Below are 14,996 nucleotides of genomic sequence, written 5' to 3' on the forward strand. Positions count from 1 at the left end.
CAGGGCTGGGATTTCGGGTTAAATATTCAAAATGGCGGACGGAGGAGCAGCGAGTCAAGATGAGAGTTCAGGAGCAGGTAATGATTACAGCATTTTACATATTCATACTCATATTCAAACTGTGTTACTCACAATTTATGTTAACGGCATACTGATGAAATGCAGATTGATTAGCAGATATGGGCGATATTAGGCGCTGTTTTAGTTTACACACAGCTAGCCAACTGTAATTTGACAGAGGAGGAAACGAGCCTTTGCAGTGCGACGGCAAATTACATGGAAACATGCCTCCCCCCCTTTGTGTGATTAGACGGCTGTACGCCGCTACATATTCATACCTCTGTCGACAAATACAATTTAGCATATTTTATTAGTAATCGCCATCGTGGCTCTGGTTCATGTATGACATATTTAGACCTTTCACGAACGCGGTTTGATTGAAATGATTATGCTAGGTGGCTAGCGTTAGCTGCCGTGCTAGCGCTTGGCTTTGTGTTGATGCACACACCGAAGCTTTTGAAACGGGTTTGCATATTCATTTTAGCCGAGTCGGGCAGCGGCTGCGCTCGTATGTTTTCAAAGGGTCGTTTATAAGGGAGGAGGGTGTTATTTAATCCAACTGTAGCAGACCTTCCCTTTGTTAAAGACACACGGAGTCAGCTCGGAGTGCTTGTGCTCGACGTGATTTTTATAGCGGAGCGTTTTGCCCCAGCCTTTTGTGTGCTCGGCGCAGCGGAGCCACGGCACAGCCTGTTGTGTTATTCATGCGGGGCCTGCCTGCCTGAGCCAGAGTGTGCGGAGTTCAGCGCGTTACAGCAGTCGACGAGGAGCACACAATAAATGCATGTCAACACAATAACGTGTCACGACGCCGGATGACTTTTCAAATGTGGCCTCCCGTGTTTCATTTGAATACGGCTGTCCTCCAAGCGGCTAACTGGCTACAACTTGTCAGCCCTTTATCGGCTAACTTTACGTACACGGCGATTTTATTTCAAATTTTTTTTAAAGTTTAGTACAGATACATATATAGTAAGATGTTGAGATGAATGTGTTTGACATCTTTATTTCGGAAGTTAAACAGTTAGAAATTTGGGTGGAGCACTTTTTTAAAAATATTATTATTTTAAACTTGAGGTGGGAGTAGTCTGGCATCGGCTTGGTCCTGGTCTGCCAGGCGAACTAATCCATCTCATTACAATGTGTGTAATTTATTTGTGCAGCTTTTAATTGCGCCTGACGTAACGGTTTTGAGAACCGGGTTTGTACGCGTCATGCGTGTTTGTTGCTGGAGTTCTTGGGCTGAATTCAAAGATTATACCTGTGTATCCCCCACCCGCCACCCCCAGGCACAGGGAGGGGTGGTGAGGCCCACTTCCGGAAGGCCACAGTAATAACAGGCAGGGCATTCTTATTATTCACTCTGCTGCTTTCATGGCCGGGCAAGACACAGCTTGATGGCACTTTTTCTTCTCCTTTAGTCCATGTAGCTGAGCTTGCTGTTTAGTTTGTTTTATAGAAGCGTGTCTGAGGTCTGTAGTAACAGTAAAGAGCAGGTAATTATCTTTGCTGTTCAACTTTTTATATTTGAGAAAATGCGCCAGAAAAGCTTTTGTGTGACACATCAGGTGTGTGTGTGTGTGTGTGGGGGGGGTTCTTGTCTTTTTTTTTTTTTTTTTTTCTAAGTGGTTTAACTGGCTCATTATCTTATAATTACAGAGGAACGTATTGTCCCTTAGCAAGTTAAAACAAGGTTTAGGTTTGGTTTTTTTGTTAAGGATTCTTGAATAAGATTGAATTCTTTCTGATGTAGATACACTCATTTCAAACTTTGCCCACATTGTTAGCAACTTTATGCGCAGACAGGCATTACAGGCAGTTTCCTTCTATATTGCAAGACAGTTATGAATCTAAAAGATATAGATTGTTTGAGAAGAAAGGCCATAAATGGTTTAATATTCAAAATAATGCTCGAAGTGTTACATTCTAATGTGTCTGTTAGCATTTTGACTGTCTGGAATTTAAAAAAAAAAAATCTTGCATATTAAATTTGGGCACTTAAGAACATACGAGAAGTAATTCTGTCTTCCTCACACTCAGTCTACTTTTCTCATTTAACCAGTTTTACAGTTCCACCCTCATTCCAGCCTTGTAGTTCCATCATGAATATTCATTGATGTAAACACAGTTGTTATGAATAATGCATCATTCGCCGTAATAAATTCAGGACATGCCATCTCAAAGTACTGAGAAGGCCTCCATGAAAGCTCCAGTCAGACGACTTCTTTCTTTTTTTTTTTCTTAAATGGAGGAAAATTATAACCAAAAAAAGAGCTCTTTTGTGCCCTCGGGTTGTAACTACTTGTTTTGTTTTTGGTGATCTCTGGTAAAGAGAGCAATTCCTTATTAAACAGTGCAGCAAGGTAAAGCAGATGTTTCCAGCTGGTCTTTATCTGTAAAAACGGAGGCTTTTTAAGACAAATGACACACTAATTTGGAAGATTAAATCAGACTCTATATACTAAAGATTGGAAGTAGTCACATTGTTCCTGATGATGACTGTCATGTGCTTAACATAATTAAGATCACTAGTATTAGTAAACATTTGTATTTCATTAAAACGTTTTTTTAATGCTGCAAACACGATATAATGCAAAGCACGTTAAGAAAACAGAGGCCTTTTGTCTGAAAATATCCAGACTGAAATATCATTGCAATAATGCCCGTCCTTTAAATAGATGAGATTAAAATGTTGGCTTGTATCAACAGTCAGGAAGCTGGATACTTTTTTTTTTTCCAAAGGAAAAAGGCTGCACTGTTTTCCTATTAGACAAAAGTAAAACACACAACACATTAGGGCTGCACGATTTTGCATAAAATGAGAATCACGATTTTTTGGCTTAGAATTGAGATCACGATTCTCTTTTCCAGTATAAATATTTATTGCACTTATTAACTGCACATCAACTTCGTAACAGTTGAGACTGAACATAAAAACAATAAATAAACATAAAAACAACAAATGTCTCACGTTTTGTTGTTGCTGCAAAATGTTGTACTGCTTGAAATTCCATCTCCACCGTTGCTCGACACTGCGTGTATAGAGCAGGTAGTGAAACAATAGAAAAATAGTTGCGGGACGGCACTGTGTAGCGTTTGTCTAGGGTGTTGATCATTTTCCTAAATCCCTCGTTTTGCACAGTGTTGATGGGAGCCATATCTTTGGTCAGGTCATAAGTAATAGCCTCCGTAATTTCTTTGTGCCTGCGGGAGTTCGACGTGTATAGGGAAGCGCTGTATAAGGTTCCCGTTATTGATGTTTGGGTGGTTGACCGGGACGGATTTTCTCCTGTCACTTTCTCGTCATCCCTGACGTGTTCTCCGTTGTTTAATCCCTGCTAATTTTAGCATCACACGGCACAGCTTCTGTATCACGTGGTATAAGGCTCCGCCCTTGTCATTTGTTGAACAGGAAGAGTGAGCGCTTGTTTTCATGCAGATTACGTCCCGGATCAAAATGCGGTACAATCGTGGTCGTCGTCAGATCGCACATAAGTATGAATCGAGATCGCGATTTTCTAACGATTAATCGTGCAGCCCTACAACACATTAATAATCAAATGTTCATGCATGTGCTGTTTTCTTAAGTAGTGAATGTGTGTCTGAATTCAGACTGTAGTACTGGTTCATGTGGCTAACCTCTGTACGTGCCTATTTGAAGTAGCTGAGTTGTTGTCCCTGAGAAACTTCACTTTAATTTGGTTAGATTGAATTTCCCACCTAGCCTATAGACAGTTGGCTAATGACCACCCTAGAGAGATACCACAGTAGCTTGCAGTGATGTTAGCCCCATTACTGTTCATCAAATTACACTGCTTCCAGTGTTTGGCTCATTTGTGAGCTCAGTCCACTGTTGCTGCTTCGACCCTCTGTTGTCAGACTGTTTGGGTTTAATACACTGACTGGTATTAAAAGCGATTTTGAATTGTTTGGGTATTCATTTTGATGCTGCATTAAACCACAAAGCTTTTTGCCTAGTTTTAATTGCCTCAAACTGAATGATTATCTGTCGTAACCGTACACCAGACTGTTCCAAACCAGTCTAAGTATTTAAGACTGATCCAGATGTGGAAAAGTGGTCTGGATGTATTTTATATTTAAGATGAAGGATATAGGTAGCAGGACAGAATGTGGATGTGCTAATTAAGTTTCATTCTGTCTCAAGTTGAATCTCTCCGCTCACATTAACGGCTCTGCAGTATTCAGCCAGCCATCCCATATTACTGCACTAATGAGATAGCTATTTAGAATTCTCTTTGCAGGGTATTTGTATAAAGCATTGTTCCACAGCAAGGTTTTGCAAACCCATTCAACCAAGTAGCTGTACATGTGTTGGAGTGCACTGCTGATAACTGTGTCTACTTCTCCTTTGTTTTCTCATTTGGTTGCATTAAGTCAAGAACAGAAGACTTATTTCTTAACCTCTCCTGTGCACTTTGTTGAGATGGCCTCTTTGAGACTTTGCAGGCTAGTGTGACATTTCCCATAACTGCCTTAGTAAACAATAGGCTTGAGTCAGGCTAAAATCTATTGTATGGAGGCTCAACACTGGACATCAGTACACAGAAGTGTAGGTATACTTTCTAGAAGCATATAAATGAAGGCTATTGGTGTGGTCTGAGGCTTTGTGAGCATAATAACAATAGTGGGGGACTGAGGGGTCCAAACCCCAGTTCCTGGGGTTGTCAAAACAGAGCAGAGGTTTCTGACAAAAATTCCCCCCATTCCAGGGTGCATAGCGAAGAATATAAGGTCAAGCAGTGTTTCTGGAGCTTGACCCTTTTTAAAAACAGTTGTCCCTAGAGTTGTTAACTAAACAAATATGTTTGTGTTTGTAATTATTATAAAAATGTGCCTTGAAAGCACTCACACAAATTATAGAATTACAATTACACCAAAGGATATACTACACAGCTCTTACTTGCCTTCTTAATTGTACCACTAGAAATTCTGCCCATAATGGAACATAACAGCTATGTCTCCTAATGCTTATATGTTGGGAAGTCTATTCATAAAGTTATCACAACTTAAAAAATTCTTGACAAAGTTTCAAGCAGTTTGGTTTGTTACAAGTCACAATGACATCTGTCATTGTGTATATTAAGATAAAGTTAAATAAAAAAAACACCAGATTTCATAAAACGGTAACATGCTCTATAAAATATAGTTAAGATGCCTATGCATGTGTTTATTTGGCAGACGGGCAATGACACACAAAAGAGAGATCTGATCATTTTTTTAAAGCACAAAAAGGCCAAGAATGTAGAAAGACCCTCAGAAATATCAAATCAAGTCTTAATTAGAAAGGAATGAAGTGCTTATAGAAATGTTTCATAATAGTGTCATCAGTCAGAGGCAACAGAGAGGTTAGAGCTGGACAGAGAGTTGAGGACAGTCAGAAAGAGGAGTAGAGTCTGGTAAGTTTGCTGAGCATTTATTTCTTTTCTTAAATAAAGGGTACGCTCTTATTTAGATAACCTATTTGCTACCAGCTACAAGATGGCACAAGCAGATTAGCAGCAGTAAGCGGTGTTCTCTGAATTTCTTTAAAAGTCCTGAGATGCACAAAAAGAGAGCTGGGTTATCTCTTTTAGTGTTCGGGTTGTCCGTGTGGTTTAGGCAAGGCGCAGTAGACGCACTATGACTGCTCGCAAGCTGTGACTGTTACCTGGACTTTTCTCACCTCGATGTCTAATCTGTGTCTGGCATTTGCAAACTAACATCTAGAAGAGTTCAGGGCTCCAGTGCGTGTGTGTGAAAGTATATAAAATGGTAACATTTTTGGTTGTGGTGGGAATTTGTAACAAAAGCTGCTGAATATTCATCGGTTGAAGATTCTCATTTGTTTGGATTTCAGTTACAGTAAACCTCTTACTTTTGGGTGTTCAATCATTGGTCAAAATCAGATGTTTTGAAGATATCATCTTGAGCTTTGGGAATAAAAATAATTGGCAGATTAAATGATAATGAAACTAAATCTTAGTGGTGACTCTAATGAACAACATCCATTTGCCACTCAGTTAAAATATACATTATACTTCGCAATGGTTGTGTTTGCAGCTATTTGGGGTATGTCAGACAAAAAAATCTCAAGGGTCTCTGGCTATCTGCAGTTTAGAGATGGCTGCCATTATACCTTGGTGAGTGAAGGCTTGCTTGTGCTGACAAAGGTGTGTTTGTTTTCCAGTATGTACTTTGTTAAAGCCACTGGGGCCTTCTTGGCATTGTTTCCCTTGGTCAGCTAGTATGTAAATGCCTTTCGTCAGGCAGGAGGATAAGTGAAGAAGTTGATTAGAGCTTTAGCCAGGAGCAGTTGTTGTAGATTTAGTTGGTAAGCCCCTTCCCTTCTAGACCACAATACAACCATGCATTCCAGTCCAGTCGCTATGACTCACTGGACACCAGTGCAGCACCGTAACCGAGCCGCTTCCCTGCTGTATTAGCACTCGGCGCTTGTTGGAAATGAATTTAAAAGGGCTTCAAAGGAAATACTATTGGAATGTAAAGCTAATTTAAATATGCTAATCCCCAAGCACAACATAAACGTACACAGCAACAGCCCGCCACCCACTTTCTGTAGCCGCTCGCTGTGGAATGCCTTAGCCACAGGGGGTCTAGCAGTAATGACAGGCTTGTGGTGGATTAATGTGAAGTTATTTATTTCCGATTGAGCAAGCGCCCCCCTCTTGCCCCCCCCCCCTCCCCCCCCCTTAGAAATTGGGCCAAGTCTCCATGACTCCTGGAGATGTTCTGAGCGAGCAGTCGTAGACGTTCTATTAATGCAGTCCACCTTGCTAACATACCCAGACCACCTCATGGTGCATTCTGGGATATCTTCAGCCCTTTACCTGCTCTTAGCTAATTACTTTTTAGGCCCGCACTCGCACAGTAATTGGTGTTGTGCTGCTGCCTCCCCTCTCTCTGCTGCGCCAAGTGCTAGTTTGAGCACTTTTTTTCTCCTTCTCCTCTCTATCGTCCTTATTCCCCTGTTTTTTATCGTCCTCCAAAAGCCATCCAATTAATATGCTAATGAGCTGATAAATATTTATAGGGGTTTAAATTATGCAGAAAGCTTTCAGAGCCCGGTGTGAAATGCGTTGCTCGCAGGACTTCAAAGCCTTGCATTGCTAACGAGGCAGGGGCAGATTTGCATACGGCTTTAATCAGCTGAATACTGATTATGCTTCATTATAGAGTTGGAGGAGGAAGGGTGGGGGGGCGGCAGCAGAGTTGGAGGAGGCCGCCAGCTGCACTTGTCGTTTGTTTCATTCCAGCAAGAGAGGGAGAGGGCGAACTTTTTCAGAAGTACAGACAATCTTGGCACACGGGAGAGGGGGAGCGGTAGAGAGAGAGTGCACAGTAGGCACAGTAAAAGAGAAAAAGGGGCAGAGCCATATGAAAAGAAAAGCGCGAGCAGGGAAAGGCACGGAGAGCTGTTTGCCTAAACCCCGTTGGCTCTCTCAGTGTGCGTATCCCAGTGTTGCTCAGTGAACCGTGCGGTGGACACTGCCACTGTGTCTGTGTGTAACTCTGGTTGTATTGAACTCTGCTCACTGCTGACCAGTGGAGAGTGAAGAGAGGAGGTGGGAGAGCGCCGGACACCCTGTCGGTGGGCTTGCCCAGCCCAGGCAGTTTTACTTGATAGGTTCAGCAGCCATGCTGGAAAACGCAGGTGGAGCAAGAGCGGGTGAGTTTTTTGATGAGGTTGTAACAGAGCTCACCTGGACTGCACTGGTGGTCGATGTCATTGTGCGATTATGTTGCATTAAGACCTCATGAGTCTGCTGCTGGGATTTTGTTTTTTTTGTTGTTTTTTTTCTGTTAGTTTTTTGGAGATTAGTATTGTTCAGTGCTTGCTGCTTTAAATGATGAATGCGACTGAAATGCTATTGTTCATTAAGAATATCCTGACGTGCAGTGATGGTTGTACTCAGATGACAAAAGTGAAAGTACGCCTGAAATCAGAGAATAGGTTCTTCTGTTTGGCGGCAGTGCCTGTGAGCATGTCTCTGTCTGGCTCTTTCAGATGCTAAAGTGAATAATCAGTCAGAAACTACTAAATGTGCAATGGAGAGTGGTGACGGGAACACCGGTGAGTGATCTCCAGCTTTTTCTCCCGTTATCTTCATTTTTAAATCAGAATGTGTTTAGTTTTACCACCTCATTCAACAGGTTTCAGAGTCATAGCCAGCAATTATTTGGACATTTTAGCAGCTCAAGTCACAGAAACCCCCCCCCTGCTGTTTCTCTTTGTATGATCTCATTTTGAAAACATTGATGGCAGCTTTCCAAAAATGCTTGCTAGCAGCTCTCTTTGTCATATGAGGCATTTACCTCACAGTGCATTATGTCTGAATATTACACGCTTAGAGTGAAGATCCAGATTCATTGCACAGCTTTGTACTCCTGCTGGGTAATGACACATTAATTGATGTTGTTGACAGTATTGTTTGTTTATGCTCTTAAAATATATAATTTTGTTAGCTAGTACAGATGCTGCCACTTTATAAAAATATGTTTTTAGAGTTTTTCCTCGTATTTGAAAATGGATTCTTCTTCTCTTGTCAGTGATTTCTTCTTTTTTCTTTTTTAATTTGTTATTTTTTGTTGTTGTTGTGTTTTGTTTTTGTGTTGTTGTGTTTTTTTTTTTTTTTTTTTTTTTTTTTTTTTTTTTTTTTTTTTTTACGGCATACGTTGTGTCAAACAGCACATGGCATAAATTCAAATTTTCTTTTCTCAGGTATCCAAACCAATGGGTTGGATTTTCAGAGGCAGACGGTGCCCACCACAAGTGCAATCACTAATGCACATGCACAAGCCCTCCTCCAACAGGTACCACACTGTGTACAACATTGCATACTTGACCTTTTTAAGTAACTTTTTGTTTTCCTGTTTTTGTGGTGGGAGCACGTTTGGTTTTGGTGTAATGTCACACATTTGTTGTAGCCTCGAAAATGAGGTGTGAAGTTTGAACAGAGGTATGCTCATCTTCACTCAAACATGCACAAGCAGAAAGAGTTCATTTAAATGAGCCAGGCTCTCCCAGTGTCGCCTGGCAACAAGGCAGATTAATCAACCCTGTATGCTAATTAGCTGCTCTGTGGTTGCTCGGAAACAGATGGCCGAGAATATGCAAATCTATGCAGAATTTACATGCACTGCATAACAGTTATTTTAATTAGCATCTCAACTCTCCCCTCCCTTCACTTCACTTTTCTTGTCTCTGAAGGCTGCAGCACATTTTAAATACCCACTTTATCGCTGCCTTTCTAATTCAAATTCCTCTCTGCGTTCAAAGACCAAAGACTCATTTAAAGAAAGCCACTCAGGTAGCATGGAAATAGAACGTTTCATTGTTTTCACTAGTATGCTTTTTTTTTTTTTTCTTTTAATTTAGCGGTGCTTAATGTTTGAATTGAATATTCATTGAAATTGCTTTTAATTAATTTCATGTTGGCTACAATGACATGAAGTTAAAACTCAGAAGATCTCGTCTAAGCCTCCCCCCCCCTCTGCTTCACCCCCACTAGTCAAAGTCGGAAGACTCGGGTGCTCTTCCGACCTCCGTCCAGCAGAGCGTATTGCCTCAAACCCAGCTAATGTTGGCCGGGGGACAGATTGCTGGAGTAAGTTAAAACCCTGGTTGTGTATCTTGGGGTGACACCCCCACACGGTCAATCACAGCTGGGTGACGAAACGATAACTTGGCTGAAGCTGGCGTCTTCTCTGCCTGTCTGCCTGTTCATCCCTGTGGTTAGACATAGTCTTTGTGTCTCTGCACTCGCCATTAAACCAGCCACATGACACATTTCATATCCAGCCATGGCCCAGGGATGGTTGAATGCAGCTGCAGTGCGATGTAGGATTGAATGTTTACTCAGCATGTGGATTTGAGTTTGAACATGACATCAACATGCTCATTTGCACTTGTGCCTGGCTCAGCTGCATGAGTCTCCATCTGCCTGTGGAGGACCATATGTGTGTTGCCACATTATTCAGTATAACTTTGATACCTCTGTTAAAAGCTAAGTGCAATACTGTTCATTAGTTTTCATAAACAGTCACTAGTTTGACATGGTAAATTTAAAATAATAATTAAAAAAACTGTTTCAGTATCATTTGTAAAGGTGTATGAACACAAGTCGGTATAATTAGAATAGACAGAGCTGTGGTCTAGTTCAGTGAACTGGAGCAGCCACCGAAACAATAAAACAATTGTTGGCAAATGCATCAAACAATCCGATCAACCTGCTGCTGTTCATAAAGCCAGACCAAGGCACGGGTAATTAAAGTGCCTCTCTTATCATACATAATGATGAAAAACCAATATATCAAGACTCTAGTGAGTAATATTATGCACACATGAATTGGATTTCTCTAATATTTCACTGCAGTATTGTACTAGCTTTGGAAGGCTATCGAAGTAAAGTATAGTGACAACACTGACATACTTACTAACTTATCTGATGATCATAAGTTACTTGTATTAACACTTACGTGTCTCTGTTTTCCTCCTGTCTGCCTCAGTTGAGCCCAATGCAGCAGCAGCTGTTTCTCCAGCAGGCCCAAGTGCAGCTCCTGGCTGCTGCCGTGCAGCATTCTGCCAACCAGCAGAACAGCACCACCGGGGACAACATCTCAGCCTCTGCAGCCACACCAATTACCCAGCTGCCCCTGTCACAGCCCATCCAGATTGCCCCTGTAAGGCTCAATCCCCTATGCGCCAGAGTTCCTGCAAGCTCTGAAAAATGTTGTACCGTAAAGTGTTTGCAAGCTTGTAGCCCTACACAACACACAAAAAAGTAAAGCTGAACATCTTTCCACATACAAACAATAGACATGAAAAGTCTGTGGTGAAATTAAATATCAATATTGTTTTTTCAAACGGTATGAAGGCCATATTGGATTATTTGAAACTGCCTTTCTGGGAGCAAACAAGGCAGCTAAAGAATGAGGAAAACATGCAAATGACCTAAATGACTCGAGCTTTCTCTCTTAGACAAAATGAACTGTTACAAACAAAATAGTCCTCAACATCTGTGGTAATGGCTTTGGCAAGAACGTTTATTCATCAAAGTAGTTGAGGACTGCACTTTAATAATGGAACTTCTACACTTATAAATATGTGGAGACACATTACACATAGCTTAATACATATTTGTTTGCTACCCTGTCAGAGCAATAGAAAAGTAGAGGTTGTACCAAATTACACATGATTAGAATAAATGTAGACATTGTGGGACAATTTTACATGAAACAAAGTTGTGTCAAAGTCTTTAGGATTGTGAGCTTTATAAACAGTTAGATGGTTGTTTTCATATTTTTTGCAGTCTTTACAACAGCAGAATCTAAGTCTGCCCCAGTTTGTCCTGGTTCAGCCTGGCCACCCTATCGCCACGTCACTGCAGCCTCAGTTCATTATCTCACAGGCTCCGCAGGCCCAGCAGGGTAGGTTGATCTGTTGCGCTGCAGAATTACAAGGAGAGATGTACTCAAGTATGGCTATCGAAGCTTTTGTTTAATCTTTCCTTTCCATCCATCATCCCCACTTCAGGCATATTGCAAGCCCAGAGTCTTCTAACTCAACTACCTCAAAGCCAACCTAACCTCCTGTCAACTCAACCAAGCATCACCCTTGCAACTCAGGTTGGTAATGATGCAAGTACATCTTTTAAACTAGCTTTAAAATTGTCTTCAGTTACTCTGGTAGTGCTTACATTTGACAGCTTGACAAGTTTTTTTTTTTTTTTTAATGATTTATTCTCAATAATTTATTCTTTAACTCTTTTTAAACCTACAAAACAGTCACATTTGCTGTATTTCTCGTCTTTCCAGCCTGCAACCCCAACCCGCACAACAGCAACCACACCTATTCAGTCCCTGCCTCACAGTCAGACGCCACCCAAACGGTTGGATACTCCCACTCTGGAGGAACCTAGTGACCTTGAGGAGCTGGAGCAGTTTGCCAAGACTTTTAAACAGAGACGTATCAAACTGGGCTTTACGCAGGTGTGTGCTGAGAGTCAGTCAATCACCATAAGTTCAGTTATATTTTGACTTGCGGATGTGGGCATTTCTTTAAACTGCAAACACATGGCTGTTTTCATATTCAGATCATATTCAGATCTTTGTTCATGTAATATACCACTATAAATAACTCACAGGTAAATCTCTCCTTCTCACAGGGGGATGTTGGCCTGGCCATGGGGAAGCTGTATGGAAACGACTTTAGCCAAACTACTATTTCTCGCTTTGAGGCCTTGAATCTGAGCTTTAAAAACATGTGCAAACTCAAGCCATTGCTGGAGAAGTGGCTCAATGATGCAGGTTTGTCTCTGACCCCACCTGACTGTGCAGCTGATCACTCTTGCTTTCTCACATTGGTGCTTGTGGGTGGGTTGTGTATGCATACCTTGTCTTTACCTCCCTTCCTTTTCTTTGTGTCAATGCTGTTTGTGCAGAGAACCTGACATCTGACCAGTCCCTGTCGAGCCCCAGTGCCCTGGGTTCCCAGGGCATGGGCATAGAGGGAATCAACCGCAGACGGAAGAAAAGAACCAGTATCGAGACCAACATTCGAGTGGCCTTAGAAAAGAGCTTTCTGGAGGTGAGAAACACACACTTCGGAACTCCATATTGATTATATAAGGAAAAGTTTGGTTATTCAGTATCTGAGATGATCACATTATACACTTTTAGTCCTCCGTTAATGGTAGAAAAAACACAGTACAGCAGTTTCCTCAGTGCTGACAGGGAATCTCTGGCTTCTTTGCCCTCTTCAAGCAGAACCAAAAACCTACCTCTGAAGAGATCACCATGATCGCTGACCAGCTCAACATGGAGAAGGAGGTGATTCGGGTCTGGTTCTGCAATCGACGACAGAAAGAGAAGAGGATTAATCCTCCCAGTAGTGGCAACAGTGGAGGAGGCAACACCCCTATCAAATCTATCTTCACCCCCAGCAGCCCTTTGGTAAGACTGCCACTCACCAAAGGGATTCTCAGCACTGTTTAATACTGTGTTTAAAGTTTATGTGTCTATATGTGGATCACGTTAGGAGACTTAACGTAAAATATGGATGATGCATCTGGGTCTGAAATGTGAAGTCATTGTAGAAGTACCATAAGATTTCATCCTGTCTCTTGTCCTCTGTAGAACTCTACACGAAAAGAACTTCAGTAAATATTTGTCTAATAAGTTTATTCTTATAACTTATTTATTCCCTAGATTTACATCATGCATAACACAAAATAGTGTCCATATTGCAAATTTTAGACCCATTTGTAGTTAGAAAAAGCAGTGTGATTTTTAGAATTGTCCTGTTTCTCTGATCCACCTTTTGTTAAATCTAATTTTGGGATCATTCATCTTTTTATATGTACTGTCTCTGATTACATGGCAGGTCCTTATATGTTCTGTGGGCTCAGCTAGAATATCAGAATGTCGACCAATTTGTCTTTCGACTTGTATTTAAATCCTCCAATTCTCCTTCTTTTGCCCAGGTGGCCAGCACAGCAAGCCTTGATAGCAGCCCAACTATTACCACACCCACCACTCTGACTGTAAACCCAGTGATGCCTCTCACCAACACCAGCATCCCCAGTTTGTCTTTCACAGGTGTGTGCGTGCACTATTCACTTTGTGCGTGTGTGTATACCCGATGGTAAATGTTGATTAAAAATTCACTTTAATTTCTTTTTATCTGCCTTCAACAAGGCACGACAGTTGGAGCCACAAACACTGCATCTGTCATCTCAACTGCGCCTGTGGTTACCACAGCAACAAGCTCTCTGTCTTTAAGCACGTCCCAGACGAGTAATCAGTCCACGAGCACGGAGAGCAAAGCTGGCACGCAGGCGCCAACCATTGTCACCCAGGCGCCTTCATCCATCGCTACCAGTTTAGGGACGGGTCAGGTGATGGTGGCAGCTCCGGGGCTTTCTGCCGCGTTGCAGGGGGCCGCCTCGCTACCCAGCGCCAGTTTTGCAGCTATGGCTGCTGCTGCAGGGCTCAACCCAGCACTGATGGCATCTTCGCAGTTTACTCAAGGGTTAGCATGAGCTGTGTTCATATAAGATCTTTGTGAAAGCCAGACAGTTGTTGAGGTGTTGTTTTTGTTATACTACATGATCTTCTTTGTGTGTCCAGGGGTGCCCTCCTCAGTCTGGCTCCTGGCGGCCTGGGCAGTGCACTGAGCCCTGCTCTCATGAGCAACAGCACTCTGGCTACCATTCAAGGTGAGCACCTGTTACATGACAAGTCATTGAATTATGTCTGTGCACATAGTTTCTAATCAGAATTGCAAGTAGTTATGTGATTATGAGGTTCCAAGACCTGCAGATAAGGACTGATTTTTGTAATGTACAACCCCAGATCCAAAAATATTGGGGAGCTTTGTAAAATGTAAATTAAAACGGAATACAATGATTTACAAATCTCATCAACCCACTTTAAAAAAAAAAAAAAAAAAAAAAAAAAATTAATGACAGCCACTGTACAGCCAAGATTTCACAGCACTGATCGACATATTCCTTTTCCTCTGATTTCCACTCCCTCAACGCTGTGAGGAGTATTGACGGCTGGTTCAGTCACACTCCCAGGACTACTACTTTTCATTTTCTGACTATTGTTCATCTTTTAACAATAGTCAGTAAACATCTGGGAATTGAGAACAGTTGCTAGCTGCTTAGAAGTCCCTGGGTCATCGTGGTCATATTTTTGTTTTTGTTGTGATTTCAAGATGTTTGCGATTGGGGTTTGTGGATGATTGCGGTGCCAGCTTAATTTAAATAACTTTATTGTGTTAAGTCATTTGTTTATTTAAATATCAGTTTGAGGTCATTGAGGGTGTGACAGGAAGTTATGACAAAGCAATGTTCACAAACTGTCAGAAGGTTATCTCTTTTGTTTCTTTTTAAATTGCAATAGTTTAAAAT

The 14,996-nt window shown here is 41.6% G+C and overlaps 1 protein-coding gene across 8 annotated transcripts in view; it reads left to right on the plus strand.

The window, feature by feature from the left end:
* pou2f1b (POU class 2 homeobox 1b) overlaps positions 1-14,996 on the plus strand; it is a 22,018-nt gene continuing 7,022 nt past the window's right edge. The window contains exons 1-14 of one of the 8 annotated variants that reach the window (XM_085433608.1): positions 1-77; positions 8,087-8,152; positions 8,801-8,892; positions 9,591-9,686; positions 10,588-10,761; positions 11,391-11,508; positions 11,615-11,706; positions 11,896-12,069; positions 12,246-12,387; positions 12,522-12,667; positions 12,844-13,032; positions 13,563-13,677; positions 13,777-14,110; positions 14,209-14,297. In XM_085433608.1, the coding sequence (XP_085289734.1) occupies positions 32-77; positions 8,087-8,152; positions 8,801-8,892; positions 9,591-9,686; positions 10,588-10,761; positions 11,391-11,508; positions 11,615-11,706; positions 11,896-12,069; positions 12,246-12,387; positions 12,522-12,667; positions 12,844-13,032; positions 13,563-13,677; positions 13,777-14,110; positions 14,209-14,297 (1,873 nt within the window). In that variant the 5' untranslated portion in view covers positions 1-31. Of the gene's footprint in view, positions 78-7,292; positions 7,748-8,086; positions 8,153-8,800; positions 8,893-9,590; positions 9,687-10,587; positions 10,762-11,390; positions 11,509-11,614; positions 11,707-11,895; positions 12,070-12,245; positions 12,388-12,511; positions 12,668-12,843; positions 13,033-13,562; positions 13,678-13,776; positions 14,111-14,208; positions 14,298-14,996 lie in introns of those variants that run through there. The other 7 variants (XM_085433609.1, XM_085433605.1, XM_085433607.1 and 4 more) reach the window with 7 other exon arrangements.

The sequence above is a fragment of the Copadichromis virginalis genome, linkage group LG16 (genome assembly GCF_057382275.1).
Source record: "Copadichromis virginalis isolate Kocher_CV1m ecotype Utaka linkage group LG16, C_Virginalis_male_GT1.1, whole genome shotgun sequence".
Classification (NCBI taxonomy): domain Eukaryota; kingdom Metazoa; phylum Chordata; class Actinopteri; order Cichliformes; family Cichlidae; genus Copadichromis; species Copadichromis virginalis.